Source organism: Crinia signifera, chromosome 9 (genome assembly GCF_055691185.1).
Source record: "Crinia signifera chromosome 9, ASM5569118v1, whole genome shotgun sequence".
Classification (NCBI taxonomy): domain Eukaryota; kingdom Metazoa; phylum Chordata; class Amphibia; order Anura; family Myobatrachidae; genus Crinia; species Crinia signifera.
In genome coordinates, this window is record NC_139225.1 from 23,893,516 (window position 1) to 23,906,609 (window position 13,094).

General features: G+C 47.8%; 1 protein-coding gene across 1 annotated transcript; it reads left to right on the top strand.

The window, feature by feature from the left end:
* The first annotated feature begins 3,818 nt into the window (after window positions 1-3,818).
* Window positions 3,819-11,748, top strand: BRD3OS (BRD3 opposite strand). The gene is made up of 2 exons (XM_083158581.1): window positions 3,819-3,998; window positions 9,662-11,748. Exon 2 carries the CDS (start codon window positions 9,830-9,832, stop codon window positions 10,121-10,123), a length of 294 nt encoding a protein of 97 aa, XP_083014707.1. The 5' UTR covers window positions 3,819-3,998; window positions 9,662-9,829; the 3' UTR covers window positions 10,124-11,748.
* Window positions 11,749-13,094: the final 1,346 nt, after the last annotated feature.

Consider the following 13,094-nt stretch of genomic DNA (forward strand, 5'->3'; position numbering starts at 1 on the left):
CATTCCCATGCCAGGGGATGGAAAGTGCCCTATGATGGGAGCAGAGAAACACTTGGTCGGACGCTGATCGTTCGGCTGCCTGGAGTCCGGGGCTGCACTGTGCCCCCGTGGAAACTCGGGGGTGCCGAACATGCACGGGTGATCCCAAAAATCACCATGCACTAGTAAGCACTAGCATTGCACACTTCCCCTCTAGGTTAGGCTGCACGTCCTTACCTCGTCCTTTTGGATGAGGCAGGACATTTTTTCACACCCCCACCCCGGCCTTCTGGCTGGGGTCCTCTTTATTATTTATTTCTCTTCTTCTCACGTTCGTGCACTTTTCACGTTTTCTGTAGTGTGTCACTTGTTTTTTTTGGGATGTGTGGTTGACCCTTATGGGCCTACCATTCCCCAATGTACCGAAGCTCTCATCCTTTTGGGGAGAGCTTCGGTCCCCTCGAGGGCGACCCCGAGCCGCAAGGCGCAGGGAAGCCTAATGCGGGTCTCTCCAAACCTACGGGTGCGGAGGACCGACCGTCCTAACCCTTTCGGGGGTTGAGGAAAGACGGTCTCTCTAAGCTCCGGCGAAGAGGACCCACCGATCCCTTTTTTCCCCTCTTCGGCCTTATGGCTGAGAGGGGTTAGAGGGAAAACGGGGCCCTTCTCCTTTGGCAGAGGGTCCATACGATCGCACGACCCCCTATGCACGTGTTTAGGCACAGCACTGGTGGTGGGAGCACACCTCGGGCTCCCTGAGTTTCTTCAAACTCATGGGGGCCTTTAGATTCTAAATTTATAATGTTGGACTTCTTATCTATCATGTGTGTTCTTGTTATCTAATTTTGCTATTTTTACCCTTATCTGTACTTAAACCTTACTGTAACAATTGCAAATGTCTCCATTGTGAGACGAATAAAGGAATTATTGCCTACTTTTGAAAACTAGTTTCAGGAAGATTATAGTTGGTAATAGAATTTTGCACAGCACCCCTTTGAGGAGGGCGTGTCATGCGTTCATCCGTCACACCAGTGCGTAAGCAGCTTTACTGTTTGTTATCAGGATGTGAATGTACTAAAGTAAGAAGGGACCTGATTCATTTGCATTTGCAGGGCTACGAATTCACAGCCCTGCCGATTAAACGGCCTCGCAAGAACACGGTACACTAGGGTGACCAACTCATCCCTTTAATCCGGGACACATATTAATTACACAGGTTCTGTGGCAGTTTAAAACCAGGTGAAATGTAGTCTTGAGGTGTGGGAGTTTAAAACCAGGTGAAAGCCAGCCACAGAACCTGTGTAATTAATATGTGTCCCAGATTAAAGGGATGAGTTGGTCACCCTACGGTACACAGTGAGCATGTGTGAGGTACCCCTGCGATTGAAGCCGGCCATTGCAGCGCCAAGTGATTGTGGCCGGGCCCGCCTGCGTTTTTTTTCCGCGCCACTCCCAGAAAATGCTGGGGTGCCACAACAAACGCTGGATGGCTGTCAATCAGCCAGCGTACGGCCTGCGATTATAGAGTGTTGCTGGCTGTGGCCACATGGAAGGCTTGCGCTTGCACACTGAGAACCATGCACAAGCGCGGTGCTTTGATAATCGGCAGGGATGTGAATTTGAAGCTCTGCGTTGGGCTCTGAATCGACTCATATCGATATCTAGGAGGGAGCCATATAATAAGTCACACTGTCTTCTACCTATATACCAGGTATACTAGCAGTGGCAGATTCAGGGGGGGGGGGGCACCCGGGCACGTGCCCCCCTGTCATTTCATTTTGTAGCTGAGGATCAGGGCTTTCTAACGAGCCCAACAACGTGTCTCTAGCCCCCCGGGAACCGGAGTTATCGCCTGGCAAAGCTGTAACATTTTTTCCCCCCATAGGATAATATTGGACCCATCAATTCCGACCCCCACCCGGTTCTGACGGCTGCCAGTTCCTGCCCTGGCATCACAGAAGCTTGTGATTGATTTCATTCAATTCCAAATCGCTGGCCCTTCAATACGATACCAGGATGGTCCATATCGGTCAATCGGTTCCAGAGATATTGTGTGTAAACCAATTTTTTTATTTTAAAATGTAATTTCATGGCTGTTCATGTTCTTTGAGGGCAGATTACTCTGGAACCAAACGTTCCAGTTTCACTGGACCAAAATCATTCAAAGCCCACTCAAAAGTTCTTCAATATGATACTCATGTAAATGGGTCAGTTGCTTCCGAAGATATAGCCGGTTAAATGAGATAACTGGTTAAAGGAGGGGACGGGTGGTTTTCTCTGCCCCTCACACCAGAAAATGCAGGGACTAGGCTCGTGTAAAAGGGGCCAACCTGGGAATGCATTTTCTGGTGTGAAAGGGGTATTATTTCAAATAGCCGGGACCTGCAGTGCTCTGAATACAGCCAGGCTCTGCCACTGTCAGTGGCTGTCACTTCTGCCTGGCGGCAGCTGTCCCCCATTTACCGCGAGCATGTATTCCCCCTTGGCAATGAGCATGGAACCTCTGGCAATGAGCATGGAACCCTTGGCAATGAGCATGTCGATAAGCAGCACTTATGTAGCATAATTTTTAATAGGCATTATGGTGTTTGGCATAATACATAATGGACATAATGGCGTATAACTTAACCTGTAATGGACATTATGGTGTAAATGTTTAATGCGCGCCTTTGGTGGACAATGTCCCTGTTTATGATGCGTATTGTGAATTTTGGCTTAATCTGTGTGGCATTATGTGAATTTTGGCTCAATCCGTGTGGCATTATGTGAATTTTGGCTCAATCCATGTGGCATTATGTGAATTTTTACACATTTCATGTGGCATTATGTGTATTTTGGCTCAATCCGTATGGCATTTTATGAATTTGGCTCAATCCGTGTGGCATTATGTGAATTTTGTCTCAATCCGTGTGGCATTATGTGAATTTTGGCTCAATCATGTGGCATTATGTGAATTTTGGCTCAATCCGTGTGTTATGTAAATTTTGGCTTAATCCATGTGGCATTATGTGAATTTTGACACAATCCATGTGACATTATGTGAATTTTGGCTCAATCCGTGTGGCATTATGTGAATTTTGACACAATCCATGTGGCATTATGTGAATTTTGGCTCAATCCGTATGGCATTTTATGAATTTGGCTCAATCCATGTGGCATTATGTGAATTTTGACACAATCCATGTGGCATTATGTGAATTTTGGCTCAATCCGTATGGCATTTTATGAATTTGGCTCAATCAGTGTGGCATTATGTGAATTTTGGCTCAATCCGTGTGGCATTATGTGAATTTTGGCTCAATCATGTGGCATTATGTGAATTTTGGCTCAATCCGTGTGTTATGTAAATTTTGGCTCAATCCGTGTGGCATTATGTGAATTTTGACACAATCCATGTGACATTATGTGAATTTTGGATCATTCCATTTGGCATTATGTCTAAGGGGCAAGTATAATGGGGTCTAGTATTTTGTTGCATAATGTGAAGAAGTTGTATATGGTGTTGTACACTACACTCAAGGACACGCCCCCTGTTGAGTGGCCACACCCCCTTTTCCAGAGCGTGCCTTTGGCGCACGCACAACTACATCCTTCACTTTAAATGCAAGGGCCTATTTTTAATCCCATTCCCACCCTCTCTCTGCCGCTCTCTTAGCATGTACCCACTGGCACCACTAACTCTGCCCCTCCCCCACCTAAACCCACTTTTATCATGGTGCCCCCCCCTGTCATTTTATCCTGGATCCGCCCCTGTATACTAGTCAGATATCACAGTGCATCGTGCACAGTGTGCAGCCTGTACTCAGTATCTCCAGAAAGATATAATATAATATAATGCTGGAGACATATTGATATATTACACAGCTACATAATTCCTCCCCGGAACCCTGCGCCGCGTCTCCGTTCCCGGGGAATGTAAAGCGAGCGCACATCGTACAGCATAGACGGCGCCGTTGCCATGGTTGCACAGGATTTGCGCCGCTGATGGGCAGTTGAAGAGGCCGGAGCGCAGGAAGCGCGTGAGTGACTCTAACAAGATACTCGGTTCACCCTGAACTTACAGGGTATATGATGGTATCTGGCGCCGCAGCCTGGCCGGCTGGCGTGCTGGTATTTGTTGTTTTGCAGCTGCCGGGGGTCCCCGGGCTTTGCACTGAGGACCAGTCTACTACCCTAATACGAAATGACTGCGCTGTTATGCGGATCCCAGTGTACAAATAGCTGCACAGTGTGTGTGCTTTATGGGACTGGACATGTTTTATTGCTTAGTATGATGCTGTACATGTATGTGCAGTATGGGACTGGACATGTATGACTGCACCATGTGAGGCTGTACATGTATGTATGCTGTATGTGACTGTGCATCATACATGCGACTGTGCCATGTGAGGCTGTACATGTATCTGGACTGCATGGCTTGAAACTGTAAATCTGTATGGGACTGGACATGTTTGAAGCTCTACATATGTGTGTGCAATATGTATGGCACATGACTGTACATGTGTGTGCGCTGTATAGGACTGGACATGTATTTATTGCACATTGTAAGGTTGCATGGAAGTGGGCATGTCTGACTGCGCTATGTGAGGTTGCACATATGTGCTTGCACTGTATATGAAAATACGTGTGTGTGCACCTTTCTATAGGCCTGGTAAGCTGCACACATGTTCATATGTAGATGGATTTTGGGTACTTGTGAGTTATCCGGGCTGCCGATTTTTTTTCATCGCGCCAGAAATCGTGGGCATCGCGTCGGTCGTGGCCGTTATAAAGGGGCCGCGACGCGATGCCCGCGATTTCCCATAGACAGTAATGTTAAAAGACGCGATGGACCCGATTTCCCATAGACAGCAATGTTAAAATAAAATGACAATGTGAAATTGGCCAATATGGCCATTTCACATTGGATATGTTTTTAAAAAAAAAAGGTTTCATGGCCCCCCACAACCGTTAACGCCACCCCGCTATTGACGCCAACCCGAAGCGTGGCGAGCGGCGGAGGTACGCGTCCTCCAACCTTTTCATACCCCTACTATCCACGTCGGCGTGGAGTTGAGAATAGAATAGTGTGGCGAGCCCCGCGAGGGGACGCGGACACCTGTGAAGCCCGCAAGGGGATGCGGATACCTGTGAAGGTATCCGCGTCCCCTCGCGGGGCTCGCCACGCTTCGGGCTCGGTGGCTCGCTGCGCTCGCCACACTATTCTATTCTCAACTCCACGCCGACGTGGATAGTAGGGGTATGAAAAGGTCGGAGGACGCGTACCGCCGCCCCTCGCGGGCTCGCTGCGCTCGCCACGCTTCGGGTTGGTCTCAATAGCGGGGTGGCGTTAACGGTGGTGGGGGGCCATGAAACCTTTTTTTTTAAAACATATCCAATGTGAAATTGCCATATTTCACATTGTCATTTTATTTTAACATTGCTGTCTATGGGAAATCGGGTCCATCGCGTCTTTTAACATTACTGTCTATGGGAAATTGGGTCCATCGTGTCTTTTAACATTACTGTCTATGGGAAATCGCGGGCATCGCGTCGCGGTCCCTTATAACGGCCACGACCGACGCGATGCCCCCGATTTGGGGCTAAATCGCGGGCATCGCGTCGGTCGGGTGTCCTTAAGTTAACTAAACTTAAGGACAAAATCGGCAGCCCGGATAACTCACAAGTACCGGATCTTGCTATCCAGCCACACTTGTAGATCAGAGTTTAACAAACTTGGTTTGCCAGCCAGCCTATAGTCCAGGTTTTAAATATATCCATGCTTGGCCACAGGTGACTTAATTAGTACCTTACTTGATATAGGTCCTCATTTACCAAGATCTGGGTGGAATAATACCACCCAGGATCGCATTGTAAAATGCAATCACAATGGCGTGATGTATCAAATATAAGGGTGCAGGGACAGTGCTCCAAAAATGAGCCTGCACCTGTGAAGTGCTGTCCCGGAAGACGGAGGGTCAGCGCATGCACGGTTATGCGCTGACCCCCTCTGACCGCACTGGCACGCTCGACATTGGGATGTGTAGCCATAGGCTACAATGGGCTATCACCATCCCAGAATGGCGATAGCCCAGGGATGCAAACCCAGGCTGCCTGATGTTGATACATCGGGCAGCTTTGCATCCCCCATAGAAACCTAAGGGGGATGCGGCGGTGCAGGGGGGATCGCAGCAGGGATCGGAGATTCCTGCTGCGGTCCCCCTTTGATACATTTGGGGATACTTAATATTTGCGGCTAAACCACAAATATGGTTTGATAAATGGGTCCTTAAGCATCTGTGCTGAGCCACAGATATACTTTAAAACCTGCACTGTTGGGTGCCTTAAGGAGTGATGTTTGGGAACCTCTGTCATAGACATTGGAGGAGCAGAATTGGGGCCTGGAGTCTGACTCCTGAGAGGACATAGGAGACTTTAGGAAGGACTGCTCAGCGAGGAAGATGGCGGCATTGTAGGGGAGGGTAAATGTAATAAAGCGGGACATCCTCCACTGGTGTTCAGCGCTGTGGGCTTTGTAGTATCCCAACTTGTTTGGAATGTGGAACACTGGACGGAAGTAGCAATCCAAGTTTTTAGGATAGCCATGCTTGAGCACAGGTGACTTAAATAGCACCTCAGTTATTTTAGATGTAATTACCTGTGTTCAACCATGGATATTGCTAAAGCCTGGACTGTGAGTGTGCCTTGAGGACTGAGGTTGGGAAACCTTTACAGAGTAAGGAAACAAAATGGGGGAAATTTACTAATATGAATTCGTAAAAAATAGGTGTATTCGTAGGCAGAAATACACCTATTTTTTTACTCATTCGTATTTTCGGGATTTACTATCCCGAAAATACGGCAATTCGTATTCCTAAAGATGGCACATTCGTATTTGTATTTACAAATACGAATGTCTACACCATCGACAGGAATCACCATCCAAAAGAATGGTGACTCCTGATTTACTAAGTATTGGAAATACGGCTGCTAATTGGCGTGAAACGGCCACGAAAATACGGCAGAAAAATACACCTTATTTTCCTGTCGTATTTGCTTTAAGCCTGACAGTCCGATGCGGGGAGCTGATGGAGTCGGCAGCATGTCACAGAAGGTGACCGAAGACCAGGACTACGGCGGATCAAGACTACAGATCTTTGCAGGAGGACCTGGGTGAGTTGGATTTCCTTCCACAGGTCCCCCATGGATTTCTTTGGACCCGGATGGATGCCGACACAGATGCTGCCGACATGGAGCAGGACAAGGCACCGGAACTACAAGACCCAGTGGGCCGTTTAATGCCCCGCAGGCTGGGACTTGTGTTTTTTCAAGTCCCAGCTTGCGGGGGAGGCTTGCTGGGACTCATAGTTCCACAGTTTTAAACAATAGGTTATACTTTTTTTTTTTTTTACACCATTTTATCAGCCCGGTGACCATCGCACAGGGTCACCGGGGACAGCACCAGGCTTCAGCCTGGTCAGGTAAGTCCTTGAGGGGGGGGGGACCCCTTTATTGGGGGGGGTCCCCACTCCCCCAGAGCCCCTGGTCAGGCTGACTGGTCAGTAGGTATAAATGCTTTGGCCGCGGGACCTTATATAATAAGCGTTAAAAACCGGGAACCCCTATTTGTCGGGTTTCCTGATTTTTAATTACCGGACCTGGCTCTGTCAGCCTGGTGCTGGTTACAGCTGTGGGGGGGACCCCACGGCGTTTTTTTTAATTTATTTTTTATTATTATTTTTTTTTTTGTTACACTGCAGCCTGCACGGATCTGACTGATCCGTACAGACTGCCTCCACTAATTTGTATTAGCTGCCGTATATACGGCCAGCTAATAGGAATTACTATGACATCGAAGGGTTACAAAGCAGTCGTAAATGACTGCTTTGTAAATTCCCCTCCGGAACACGACTGTGCATACGACTGAAACAGCTGTATGCAGTCGTAGTTAAAATACGCATACAAAATTTTAGGTCTTCCATTTTAGTAAATTTCCCCCAATGTGTCAGCGACGATTAATGTGGGTCACGGGGGAAGATAAAGTACCCTGCAATGTCCGGCTGCTACTGCTTATTGCGTGTTAGGAACCGCCATTTCTGACTGTCACCTCTATAAGGATCTCTAAATGCCTTTGTGACTGTCTGAGAGATGGCACTCTCTAACTTCAACATCTGCACACACACGATTAGTGCTGTGTCTAGCATCCCGCACCTTTCACAACCGTGCTGTTCCTCTTTCCTGCCTGGGGTGTTGCTCTATGCTATGATGCTTCTAGCACAGTCTGATCTGTACCTCAGCACATGGATAATTTACTCCACTCTTCCTAAGGTGCTTCACCCGATAGGAACTGATGGCAGATAACTCATCAACCTGATTAATGTAGCACTTTCTGTAAATTCCTGGTGTCCTGTGATGAGTTTTTCCGGTGAGGATCCGGTCTGCCTGGTTCCATCGCAACCAAAAATTTTAATGTTGTATTTTCTGTACTTGTGTATTATCACGGCGCCCGTTATGTAGTTAGCGTAGTGTCCCAGTCAGAATCAGCGTAGTGTTCCCGCGGCCAGCGTAGTCAGCGTCCCTGTCAGTATCAGTGTTGTGTTCCCACATCCAGCATAGTCAGTGTAGTGAGCGTCCCTGTCAGTATCAGAGTCGTGTTCCCACAGCCAGCTTAGTCAGTACGCTTGCGACTAGCGGAAGCTTACGTAGCTTGCGTAGTCAGTCAGCGATTATTACATTGTGTGGGCACCATTGACCATTCAACCTGCCTGACATGACAGGTGTGAATGTGTTCCTGAAACACCCCCACTATCCACACCAGCCCGAAGCATGGTGAGCGCACGCGGTACGCGTCCTCCCGACCTGTTCATATCATGTCGGCGTGGAGTTGATTTTATAAAGTGTGGCGAGCGCAGCGAGGGGACGCGGATTACACATTAAATAATCAGCATCGCTTGCCACGCTATAAAATCAACTCCACAACAACATGGATAGTGGGGTATGAACAGGTCGGGAGGACGTGTACAGTGTCCGCTCGCCACGCTTCAGACTGGCGTGGATAGTGGGGGTTTGAAATGGAGGCATTTGCCAGTATGTAACATGGAGCACTGGCAAATGCGTCCTGTATTGTGAATGAGACACTTGCGCACCGCACACCCCCCCCCCCTTTGTGCACAAGACGCACAAGCTACCGAACCCCATACCCTGTCTGTCTCCCTGAAGCAGACATGGGCAGGGTCCCCATACCCTGCCGCAAAAGTTACTGAGACGCACAAGTGTATGAGACGCCGGCGTCCACCAGCGCAGGGGATCTGGCGGTTACCGGCGCTGTGTGAGAGGCACTCACTAGGCTTTTCAGGGATGCCAGGGACAGAGCTGCAGCTTGCGGGGATAGTACAGTGACTACACTGCCTGACGGGGACACTACGCTGACAACGCTAGGCAGCCGTTGGGCTACACTGACAATGTAGCTTAGTCTATGCTGAAAACGTATTGTAGGCTGGCGCCGTCATAATACAATAGTACCGTATTTATTATTTAGCAAGATACCCCAGTAAGTGACAGGAGGTTGCGCTGGGAGCTGCAGTAGGGATCGCCACTGCTTCCCGCAGTAGGTGTGACGATTTGCTACAGTCAGGATGTATTTTGTATGAATAAAGACCCATATTAGACATTCACCATCACTGTTTGTTATCTTCTATTGCAGATGTCTGTTGTTCACATGGTCGGAAAGAGTTGTATGGTGAATGCAGTTTTTCCTGATGAACAGATTTCAGCCCTCTTACACCCCCGGCAAGTAACCAATTTACAGGAACCATCATGGTGCGGATCTGCCAGCTGCACATCCACGGACTGACCTGACCGCGGAAAGGGAATGGACATAGCCGCCAGAACTGGGCCCATTCCAGCTGAGACAATGAGTAGCGGCTGGGCTCCGTTGGCTGAGAAGGCCATGTCGGAGGGATACGCCAGACTCCGGTACAGGGACACCTCTCTGCTTATCTGGCAGCAGCAGCAACAAAAGCTTGAGACTGCCCCCCCTGGCACATACCTGAACCGCAGCCAGAGCATGTGGTACTCCCAGTACGGAAATCAGTCCATTTTAGTCCGCGATAAAAACAGTATTTCCAGAGACACCGGGCAATCAAAGTTCTGCACCCTGATGTGACGCCCAGCTTGCAGGTGTACCATTTTTAGCCAAAGCACTTTAATTAGTCACATGACCAGCATAGAAAGCCACATTGTCTTGTATTGCATGCAGATGTATTCACCGCTCAGCTGGAGGGTGAGATGCGGGTGGGGATTAGTACACCAGCACATTTCTTTAGCCTCACGTCACTCTCCCCCTGTCTCGCATATCGAGATAGGATTGTAAATAAGTGATCATTTCTGACACACTACATCTGTGGTAGAAAGATTTAAGTGTTACTGTTACTGCAGTATTTTCAGATTCTCTCTAATGCCAAATGCTTTATTAGACGCGCAGGTAGACTGAGCACGCTTTTTAAATTGACAAGATGCGATCTGTAGCACCATTTATACTTTGCATTATTGGGTGGTGTCAGGAACATGTTTGTAGGGAGGTATTCTGTGTAATTGGTAATAGGCTGCACCCCCTGCGACCCTCAGTTCACTAGAGAGGTCGACATCACTGCAGCCTATTCATTCACTGGAATAGGGTGACATCAGCCTACCAGTTCACTAGAAAGGGGCAGATGTCACTGCAGCATATGAAAGGGGTGACATCACTTGCAGCCAGTTTGTCGTCATCTTTAGATTGTAAGCCTATATGGACAGGGACCCTTTTATCGATTGTATTTGTGATTGTGCTGTAATTTCCCTGTACTGTAAAGTACCATGTAAAGAGTTGGTGCTGTAAGGGAACGAGCGCAGTCAGTGTGTGCGGGATGACCTCATTTACCAGCATTGTACATTTGTGGCACATGGTGTAGTATAATTAGCGCCCCCCCCCCCCCCTTTTATACCAAACATGTATTCTAGATCAATGACTTCTGCAGACAGAGCAGATTTAAATATCTATGCACAAATGGATATCCTGAAAACCTGGACTGTAAAAAGGTTTAAAGGACAGAGTTTGGGAAACCCTATTAATCATCACACCTCGTTCGCATCTACCCTCTTGTTATTGCGACGTGTCATTTGTCTCGACACTTGTTTTCTGTTAATATTTAAACTTTTAGGGAGGCATTTATCAAAGTACGGAGACACAGAGCTAACCAATCAGCTTGTAACGCATGCTACAGGGTTACAGGTAGGAGCTTGCCGGTCCTCTCTCCAAGTTTTAATGAAAATCCCCCTAAAAAGTCCATGTATGATTTGCACTATCACATTTATTTGTTATAGCACACTATGGTAAAAGTTTTTTATACATTGCTACAGCACAAGGCCATCCAAAGCCAAGCAGCCACCGCTTGCGTAGAACTGTAATGAGGTGTTTGTAACACATAGATATAAAGTATTTAGTAAGCAAAGTCATTGGCTTGGGTTGTGAGCTGGGCTTTCACTGACTTATGGCAGCCATCAACAAGCAACTGTTCTGGTAATAACATTTATGTTTAATAAAATGCAAAGAACAACGCTGATCCTCTGCAGCAGTTGGGAGGAGTTTTATGGAGGTTGCACTCACTTTACAAAGGGATGTATGGCCTCTGCCAGCTTTAAAGGGACGAGATCATTAACCTCGTTATGAATTTGTATGTACAGTTGTAGCAAAGTAAATAGGTTGAAAGTCTACTATTCTGAATAAAGATTGTATTGTCTGTATAAGCATTATTTTGCCTCTCTGCATTGTGTGAGATTCCCATAGAGAGTTAGCACCACCCAGTGGCCGGATGAAGGACTGCAGACTTCATAATGTTTTGGCATACGGGCTACGTTGCTTAATGTACAATAAATAAAAATGACCAAACCATATTGTTTTTGGGTTACTGAGGGCATCATTCCTCTTCTTTACCATTATCATAACTGTATGCCAGAAACAAGCAATGTGTCCTCAAGGATTAGTGATGGTCCCTTTCATAGGTGCCGATTTTTGTTTTTGCTGGTGGGTGCTCAAGCCAAAAATATAGAGGAGTGGCTTTATGGGGAAGGTATTTGGCCACAAAGTAATACCAATTTATATTACGGAGCACAGTTGTCTCCAATATTCAAATTACGGCCACATACATAAATGCCCCCACAGTGCAGGTACATAAATGCTCCCACAGTTCAGGTACATAAATGCCCCCACAGTGCAGGTACATAAATGCCCCCACAGTGCAGGTACATAAATGCCCCCACAGTGCAGGTACTCCGCGGACAGAATACACTCTTCCCAGCATACTGTTTCCCAGGTGGCAGGTCCGGCAATGTGGGTGCTGCAGCCGCAAATTAGCAAGTTAATATGGCGGCCCAGCAGCGGGACTCGGGCCCATGGGTGCTCATCAATTTCCGTGGGAGCTCAGGCCCTTGAGCACCCACAGAATAGGCACCTATGGTCCCTTTGAGTGTTCACAGGGCTGTTTATAGCCTATTTGGCTGCCAGTGCTAACAAAAAGAGGCGTGGCCTAGCAGGGAGCCCCTTACACAATTATGCCAAACGCCATAATGGCGTTACGAATGCCACACGCCGTATTGCCCAATACACATTATACCACACACACACCATAATGCCTATTACATATTATATAACCCACTGTAATGCCTATTACCTATTATGCCACATAAGTGCTGCTTACCTACATGTTCATTGCTCATTGCTATGTTTGTTGCCATGGGAGATTACATGCTCATTGCCAGGGGGGCATTACATGCTCCGAGTCCTTTTAATGAGTGCACCATGCCTGAGCAGTGCACTCGCTGTCCCCGTTACAGCCAGGCAGAGCACACCGCTCCCTGTACGGGGATATAGCCAGGCAGAGTGGTGGCTGTATCAGAGCATGTCCACAGCGATTTAAAATGCCGCGTCCGTTTGCGGGCCAATTTGAGCTTGCAGTCAATCAGGAGCCACCACTGCCTGATTGACTGTCAGGCCGCAAGCTCCAATTGGCTCGCAAGCTGGTGCGCTACTTGAAATGGCCTTGGTCCTGCTCTGATACAGCCACCAGCAACAGCGGTACAAGCCACGCAGCACCCCGCAC

Bases quoted from the DNA above. Each gene is read 5' to 3' on its own strand.
- BRD3OS (XM_083158581.1), top strand. From the start codon at position 9,830: ATGGACATAGCCGCCAGAACTGGGCCCATTCCAGCTGAGACAATGAGT.